Genomic DNA, 8,697 nt, shown 5'->3' with positions numbered 1-8,697 from the left:
AGCCAAGACGATAAGGGACTCCAAATCAGTATCTGACTATCTTCGGGAAATTCGATCACTAGCTGATGAACTTGCAACTGCTGGTGCACCAATCAGTAATGCTGAACTGGTAGTCAAAATACTCAGCGGCTTAGGCCTCGACTATCGTGAGATAAGCACTGCTATCCGTGCTCGAGACACACTCATTTCATACGAAGAATTGTTTGACAAACTTTCAGATCATGAATTGTTCCTTAAACATGAGGAGCTCAAGATTTTTCATAAAATCCGAACCAAACCGACATATAAATATATAATTTTCATAAATACTTTTAAGATTTTATATAGAATTTTCTTTAAAAAAAATGTCTAGAAATATTTGGGATTCTCTTGCGGGATATAATATTTAATAGTATATGAGTGTTCCATATTTATTAACTTTAAATAATGGGTTGTATGATCACTTTCTCATTAAGTATTACTGAAATGCGTCAATCTTTTTGTTCTTCTATATTCATATCATATGTTAAGATCTATTAAATTGTTATATCTTTTCGGATGTGAAGTGATCATTATTATTTAGGTATCATATTGATTTTTATGTTTAATCACTAAATGCGGTTAACCTTGAAAGTGTGCATCAACGAAACATTATTGTCAGACGACTAAAAAAATAACTATTATGTATTACTAAGAAAATTCTCTCATAAGAATATTTTAATAGATAATATATTTGTCAATTTTTTATATTTTTACTAAACATATATTTTCTTATCAAGAATTTAACAAAGTAAGATTGAAATAATATTTAAGTAGCAAAAAACTCAAAAAATCCGACAAAATCGAACTAATCCAAACCGATAAAGTTAATTTGGTTTGGTTTTAATAAAATCCGAACCAACCCGGTTCATGTACACCTCTATAGGTAGTACACAATTCTCTTATATAAATTAGTCTAGTACAGTGACAAAGAAGTAGACAGAAGAAAATTTTCTCTCAAGATCTTTCTTATTTACAATGATTTTCATGATGGTATCATACCAGCTCATTTGAGAGATATTTCATCTTCACTCTTTTTAGCTAAGCTTCTCCTTTTTTCGTTCATTCGTGTTCTCTTTTCTGTCTTTCTTTAAAAAAAAATCCTTTGGCCATGGTTTTCTCCTCTGAAGTAATCTCAACAAAAATCAACTACCATCAATGATAACTCACATCCATTCTATTTGGTAGTACCAATATACCTGCACCATTTGCTATGGAATATGTGTGACAGGAGTCTAAGCTCCTCCTCCGACCTTAGAAGTGCCTGGTATCATTGGGAGCACACTTGCTTGAAGCATGCTCATAAAACCAATCATACAGACCAAGGCATCTTAAAGCACTGGGGTAGTAATAAACCCATCTGGAACCTGTGCTAGCCCTACCGGCTCGTCTTGAACTAGGATTTGCTCATCATCTGGAGCTATATGTGGCTTAGCTGATGCCGCTCTAGCACGAATGTGAGTCTTTGTAGGTGTCATTGTATGTGCTCTAGGCTGGGCTCTCACTTTGTCCCTTCCCCGGTGTCCACCCCTTGTAGTGGCTACAAGCTGAGGCTCTGGCTCCTGCTTCGCTGCGTCCTAAGCACGTGTCCTCACCATCTGTAAGAGAATAGAGAGTAAAGGTTTAAATTTTAGGATTGAACAAAGTCGCAAGATAGAGAAAGAAAGAAAGAAATGAGGTTTCTCAATTGTCCCGTACCTTCTCGAAGATAAGTATAGACATCTTCATACCAATCCGCAAGACTCTACTAGATATGCTCATGACTCGTAAGAGTTATGCAACCTAGAGCTCTGATATGAACTTGTAACGATGCAAAATCCCAATCAAGGGGTTGTAATGGCACTTAACCTCATTTGCTAGGCAAGCCAATACTTAATAGTAAATAAAGAAGAAAAACTAAACAATTAATAGCATAATATCATAGTGACAACAACAACAATGGCCTAGTATAATCTCACAAGTGGGGTCTGGGGAGGGTAATATGTATGCAGACCTTACCCCTACTCCGAGGGGCAGAGAGGTTGTTTTCAGGATACCCTCGACTCAAGAAAGCAACAAGAGACGATATATTAGTACCACCAATAGAATCATAATAAAATAACAGCAATACAAGAAATACGAAATAGATGGAAGGTATAATAATAACCAGCAGATAAAGCCCTGCATCAGTAGATGACCACTAGCATCCTAAAATTAACTCTTAACTGGCTAGTCTCACTCTAGTGCACTGTATAAATATTCAGAACTTCCCCCTGACCTACAACCTTAATGCTCGACCTCCACAATTCCCTGTCAAGGGCTATGTCCTCAGTAATCCTAAGTCGCGCCATGTCCTGCCTGATCACCTCTCCCCAATTCTTCTTAGGTCGCCATCTACCTCTCCTCGTGCCCACCACAGCTAGTCGCTCACACCTCCTCACCGGTGCATCCGTTCTCCTCCTTTGAATGTGCCCGAACCATCTGAGACCTACTTCCCGCATCTTGTCCTCTATGGGGGCCACGCCCACCTTCTCTCGAATATCTCCATTCCTAATCTTATCCATCCTTGTATCCCGCACATCCACCTCAACATCCTCATCTCTGATACTTTCATCTTCTGGATGTGTGAGTTCTTAACCGGCCAACACTCAGTCCCATACAACATGGCAGGCCTAACACTGCTCTATAAAATTTACCTTTTAGTAATAGTGGCACTTTCTTATCACACAGGACTCCCTATGCTAAACTCCACTTCATCCACCCCACCCCTATACGGTGTGTGACTTCCTCGTCGATCTCTCCGATCCCTTGAATAACCGACCCAAGTTACTTGAAACTACCCCTCTTGGGAATGACTTGAGAGTCAAGCCTCACGTTCACTCCCGCTTCCATCGGCTCGACCCCAAATTTGCACTCGAGGTATTCCGTCTTCGTCCTGCTCAACTTGAAACTTTAGACTCAAGGGCATGTCTCCAAACCTCTAGCCTCTGATTGACGTCGCCTCGTGTCTCGTCAATTAGAACTATGTCATCAGCAAATAGCATGCACCATGGCACCTCCCCTTGAATATGATGAGTTAGTGCATCCATCACTAGGGCAAATAGGAATGGGCTAAACGCAGACCCTTGGTGCAACCCCGTAACAACCGGTAAATGCTCGGAGTCGCCTCATACTATCCTAACTCGAGTCTTAGATCCATCATATATGTCTTTAATCATCCTAATGTAGGCAACCAAAACCCCTTTAGCCTCAAAGCAGCTCCATAAGACCTCCCTAGGAACCTTGTCGTACGCTTTTTCTAGATCAATAAACACCATGTGGAGATCCTTCTTCCTATCCCTGTATTGTTCCACCATTATCCTAATAAGGTGGATAAGTTTTAGGGTAGATCGCCCGACATGAACCCGAACTGGTTGTATGAAATAGACACCGTCATTCACACTCTTATTTCTACCATTCTCTCCCAAACTTTCATGGTATGACTTAGTAATTTGATACCCATATAGTTGTTACAGCTCTAGATATCGCCTTTGTTCTTATACAACAGAATCATTGTAGTCCACCTCCACTCTTCAGGCATCCTATTAGTCTTGAATATAACATTAAACAACCCAGTAAACCATTCCAAGCCTGCTCTACCCATACACTTCCAAAGTTCAACCGGAATTTCGTCTGGCTCGGTAGCCCTGCCCCTTCTCATCTTACACATCACCTTCATAACCTCATCGAACTCAATGTCCCTACAATAACTTAATTCATGGGGACTGTCGGCATTCCTCAATTCACCTAGTATAATATCCTGATCCCTTTCTTCATTTAGAAGTTTATGAAAGTAGGTCTTCCACTTCCTCTTAATCTGGTCATCCCCCATCAAAACTTTGCCGTCATCATCTTTTATGCACCTCACTTGGTCCAGATCCCGAGCCGTTCTCTCTCTCACCTTAGCCAGTCGGAATAAATTCTTATCCCCGCTTTTGTTCCCTAGTTCCTCATACAGATGAGCAAAAGCTGCAGTCTTAACCTCCATGACTACCATCTTCGCCTCCTTCCTAGCTACCTTATACCTCTCACTGTTCACTCTCCTCTCCTCCTCGCTAGTGCTCTCTACTAATCATAGGTAAGCCGCCTTCTTTGCTTCCACTTTACCTTGGACAACTGCATTCCACCACCAGTCTCCTTTGTGGCCACTGGTGCGGCCTGAAGATATCCCTAATACCTCTCTCGCCGCTGTTGTCGACCACATAGTGTTTGCGTCCCCACTATTTCTCCAAGCTCCCATTGTCGATAACCTTCCTTCCAACTCCTGAGCTTTATCCTTAGTCAAGGTGTCCCACCTAATCCTCGTTCTGGCCTCTTCTTCCTCCTTATCATAATACCAATGTCCATCACCAAAAGCCTATGTTGCATTGCGAGGGTGTCACCTAGGATAATCTTGCAATCCTCGCACAACCTTCTGTCACATCTCTTGAGGAGGAGATAGTCAATCTGAGTCTTCGCCATCGAACTTTGGTAAGTAACCAAATGCTCCTCCCGCTTCAGAAAACTTGAGTTTGGAATCACTAGATCGAATGCCTTGGCAAAGTCCAACAGCGAAGTGCCCCCTCCGTTCCGCTCCCCGAAACCGAAGCCGCCATGCACCTTAGTATAACCACCTACAGACGACCCAATATGACCATTGAAATCTCCTCCTATGAATAACCTCTCGGAAGGTAGAATACTACGAACGATCTCATCCAACCCCTCCCAAAAGCGCCTTTTAATCTCCTCATCCAAGCCTGCTTGCGGCGCATACGCACTAATGACATTTAAGGTACACTCACCCACCACCAACTTAATAGTCATTAATCTATTATTCACCTGCCTGACCTCTACCACCGACTCTCTAAGATAGCTATCTACCAGGATACCACTCCATTCTTACCCCACAGGACTCTAGAGTACCACAACTTATACCCATCCGCGTTTTTCGCCCTCAATCCGACCCACCTAGTCTCCTGGACACACGCTATATTAATCTTCCTTTTCTGAAGGATCTTCGCCAACCCTATAGACTTACTCGTTAGTGAACCTATGTTCCATGGCCCGATTCTCAACCTATAAGCTCCCTTGCCCTCTCTACCTCCCCTGCCTCCGGTCTCGCCCCCTGACCCCCGCCCCACCCGAGGACATGCCCTTATTCTATCATCCCAGACTACAACCACTACACCTACGACAATCTAAAGAAGACTCGCTAGTACACAATGGACAACGAATCAAACTAGAAGGAAACAAGTGACTACTAGCACACTAGTTGAATGATTGAACTATTGCGAACTATTGTAACATCAAGTTTGCTAACACCAAAAGGGAAACAGTAAAATAGGAGGTACCAACTCCCAAGAACAAAACCTGTGATTGATTTGTTGTACTTGATGTAGTTGTACGCTCACGCCCCGCTTCCCACCACCCTTTGCTGACACTCGCCCAGGCTGCTTTCCTTTGCTAGCGCTCGTGTGCCCAACTTGTCTCCAACAACCTCGAGAATTTCCCTGAAAACACAAAAAATACCATGACCCAAAACCCAAAAAGGGGTTGTCACTACTACCATTGGTGTAGCCTTGACAGTAGTAGGGGAAATATAGGGAAAAAGTAGAGAACTACACAACACACAAATTAATTTAATTTCCAACACCAAATTGACAATCAATACAATATTTCACAATAAGAAATTAACGGAATCTGCAAAAAGCCACCAACTTTATCATCAACCATCCATAAATACGACAAAATTGCAGCGGTAAAAACCCAAAAGTGTACAATCCCTCAAGTCAGCAACAAATAAAGCAAAGGAACAAATTATTAAATTAACTAAAAAATAGGTATAGGTAATTTTCAACCAACCGGATCAATTTATTTAACAAAACAGAGATTAAACAAATTCACGAAAGGCACAAAAAATTGACGAGAAAATCAGATCCGTGCTCAAGTTAACAGATCTGAAACATATAATCAAATATGTACAATATACATAAAGGAAGACAAAAGAAGAAAGAAATTTAAAAGAAGAAAACTGGAACACACAAAACACCCCACGTGACCAAGAAAAATAAAGGAAATGTCGGGCTGCCACCGCCTCCACTGGTGAACACGGATATGGTGTTAGCCCAATTGGGGTCACCAAAATGGTCTGATATCGTTGGAGAATAGCAGTGGGGCAGAGACACAGCGGGCATATAAAGAAGAAAAAAAGATTAAAGAAGGAGAAAAGAAGCACAGGGGAGGGGGTTGGGCTGCAACCGGACTAAATAGAAGAAGAAAGGAGAGACAGGCCGGCCTGAGGACAAGTTGCCAGGAAAAAATGGCTGCTGCTAGGGTTAAGAGGGAGGAGAAGAAGATAAAGTGAAGGGGGGCAAGAGAGAAGGGAGTAGAGAGAGAATATAGAGAGGAGAGGGTGGGGTGGTCGGGGTCATTTACCTGGTCACCATCGCCGAAGAATTCGCCCGCAAAGTAACAGTCGATAATCGAGGCCGAGGAGAGAGAAAGCAAGAAACTCAGTAACGGTCTAATTTTCACTTCAGCATAATATCATAGATAAAGAGTAAAAGCTCTAAAAGTATATAATAAGTTTAAAATTAATACAACTGTCTAAAACTCCCAAAAACTGGTGTCACTAAGCACATGAGCTCTAAGGATTACAAATACAAAGTCGGAAAGAAATACGATATTGTCTAATACAAATAAATAGCAATAGAGATAATAAAGGTGACTCCAGAGTCTACGAAAGAATATGCAGAACTACCTCAAGGCTCCCAAATATCCAAACTAAGCAGCTCTCGAGACTTCGCTGGGACCAGTGCTTGGATCTGGACAAGAAGTGTAGAAGTGTAGTATAAGTACCATCAAACCCATGTACCCAGTAAGTGTCGAGCTTGATCTCGATGAGGTAATGACGAGGCTAATACAAGAAACCTGCTTATAAACGTGTGCAGTTAATAAGTAAGAGAAATAACAAGAGTATCACGACCCAAAACCACCACCAAGCGTGATGACGCCTAACCTACTTGCTAGGCAAGCCAGTCATAAAATAATAACAGAAACATGGTAACGAATTATAGAATAGACAAGTCTAAAAGACTAATAACCAGAAATAATATCAAATCATATTACAACTTTCCAAAACTGGTAATGCTGAGTCATGGGCTTTACAATATGAATACAAGTCTGAACTATAAAAATACTGTCTGAAACAACAATAACAGTAAATAAACATAGGAAGAGATGCTAGAGATTGCGATCAAGAAGAAACTCTACTCTCCAAAACTCAATGAACAGCTCCGGTCACATAGCCCGACTAGATCCAACTCTTAAAATAATTAAGTGTAGAGTGTAGTATGAGTTTTGGATGAAATGATATAGCTGGTGCATTCTTGTTCCTAGTGTTGTTCTCCACGTCTCGCATTTGTGAGTTCTGGCTCGCAAATGCGAGCCTTTCTTTTGCAATCAAGACATCGTATTTGCGGGCAGGGGCATGGTCTAGGTGATCTTGCAATTGCGAGAAATGAGTTCGCACTTGCGAACTATCTAAAGCCACATTTATGATGCAGTATTCTGAGGAGTGAGCTTCACATTTGCAAAGTAATTTACCGCATTTGTGAGGGGGATGTTGATGATAGGCTATAATTATGTATTTTAGTCGATTATTACACTCTAATTTACTGCACTTTAATTGAGTTTGAGCTTTAATCGCTAGTGTTTTGCACTAATTGTGTGTTTTATGCCTTATAGGAGTGATTCCGAGCTATATAGATATTATAGAATGAATTCAAGTTATTTGAGCTTTGAAGTCTGAGTAAAAGCCTAAGGAATTAAAACAAGATCGTATTTAGGGGTCAAATTTGATAGTTAAGAACAAACGAAGACTCGAGTAGGCATATTGCACTATCTAGTAAAATTGACATAACTCTTTGATCCAAACTCCATTTAGTCTATATAATACATGATTGGAAAGATAATACAAACACCTACAACTTTAATATTTTATGTTTTTCCAAAATTCAAATGGAACAGGGTGAAAAACGCGGTCGAAACCGCGACCACGGACCTGGACGCGGACTGAGGCAGTTCATTGGGAAAATACCGCGCCCGGACCGCGACCGCGAGTATCCAGACCTGAAAAATTGTCATTTTTCGCATAGGAGAAGGTATAATTATTTGGGTCCGACCCTACTTGGTATATATACATGGAAAAATGGTATTTTGAGGAGGTTGGACAGATTTTTGACACAGATTCGACCTAATGAGGCAGAGACACAATAGGAGCAAGGCGGAGAATTCTTCTACGAGTTTTTCCTTCCTCTTCCTATTTTTCATTGTTGGTTATGACTTTTAGTATTGTAGTTTTACATACTATTATGAATAGCTAATTTGTTATCTAGGGTTTTGATGGAACCTTTTGTAGGATAAATTCTTGTTATGTTTTTATATCATTAAGCCGTTGGATTTCTCTACTTATTCAACTACGTGTTTATTGTTGTTGATTGAATGACCATCGATTGACTGTGCCTATTTATTATGTGTTGCTTGAGAAATGATACATATTTGGGTGGTTGTTGAACAACGTCACTCCTAACGTATGTGAGAAATCAATACAATGGGTTTAAAGGTAGGTTTAGAAATAACAAAGCCTTGATGTGGTCATAATGAGCGGTTAGATAAAGCCAA

At 40.8% G+C, this 8,697-nt stretch overlaps 2 protein-coding genes across 2 annotated transcripts; both read right to left on the bottom strand.

Moving 5' to 3' along the window:
- Nucleotides 1–1,349: 1,349 nt before the first annotated feature.
- On the bottom strand, nt 1,350–4,276 carry LOC138879809 (uncharacterized). The gene is made up of 3 exons (XM_070159444.1): nt 4,144–4,276; nt 3,938–4,101; nt 1,350–1,595 (listed from the first exon to the last, which is right to left on the bottom strand). Exons 1-3 carry the CDS (start codon nt 4,274–4,276, stop codon nt 1,350–1,352), a joined length of 543 nt encoding a protein of 180 aa, XP_070015545.1.
- Nucleotides 4,277–4,317: 41 nt separating this feature from the next.
- On the bottom strand, nt 4,318–4,839 carry LOC138879808 (uncharacterized). Its single transcript, XM_070159443.1, has one exon. The coding sequence runs from the start codon at nt 4,837–4,839 to the stop codon at nt 4,318–4,320; it is 522 nt and encodes a 173-aa protein (XP_070015544.1).
- Nucleotides 4,840–8,697: the final 3,858 nt, after the last annotated feature.

The sequence above is a fragment of the Nicotiana sylvestris genome, chromosome 10, assembly GCF_000393655.2.
Source record: "Nicotiana sylvestris chromosome 10, ASM39365v2, whole genome shotgun sequence".
NCBI classification, from domain to species: domain Eukaryota; kingdom Viridiplantae; phylum Streptophyta; class Magnoliopsida; order Solanales; family Solanaceae; genus Nicotiana; species Nicotiana sylvestris.
The sequence above is the reverse complement of the archived record's forward strand: the minus strand, read 5'-3'. Positions and strand labels throughout refer to the sequence as shown.

Coding starts and splice junctions, on each gene's coding strand:
- LOC138879809 (XM_070159444.1), bottom strand. CDS start 4,276: ATGGGAGCTTGGAGAAATAGTGGGGACGCAAACACTATGTGGTCGACA. Junction 4,102..4,143: donor GTGGAATGCAGTTGTCCAAG/GTAAAGTGGAAG, acceptor TATGATTAGTAG/AGAGCACTAGCGAGGAGGAG. Junction 1,596..3,937: donor ATTTATTCCGACTGGCTAAG/GTGAGAGAGAGA, acceptor ACACGTGCTTAG/GACGCAGCGAAGCAGGAGCC.
- LOC138879808 (XM_070159443.1), bottom strand. CDS start 4,839: ATGACTATTAAGTTGGTGGTGGGTGAGTGTACCTTAAATGTCATTAGT.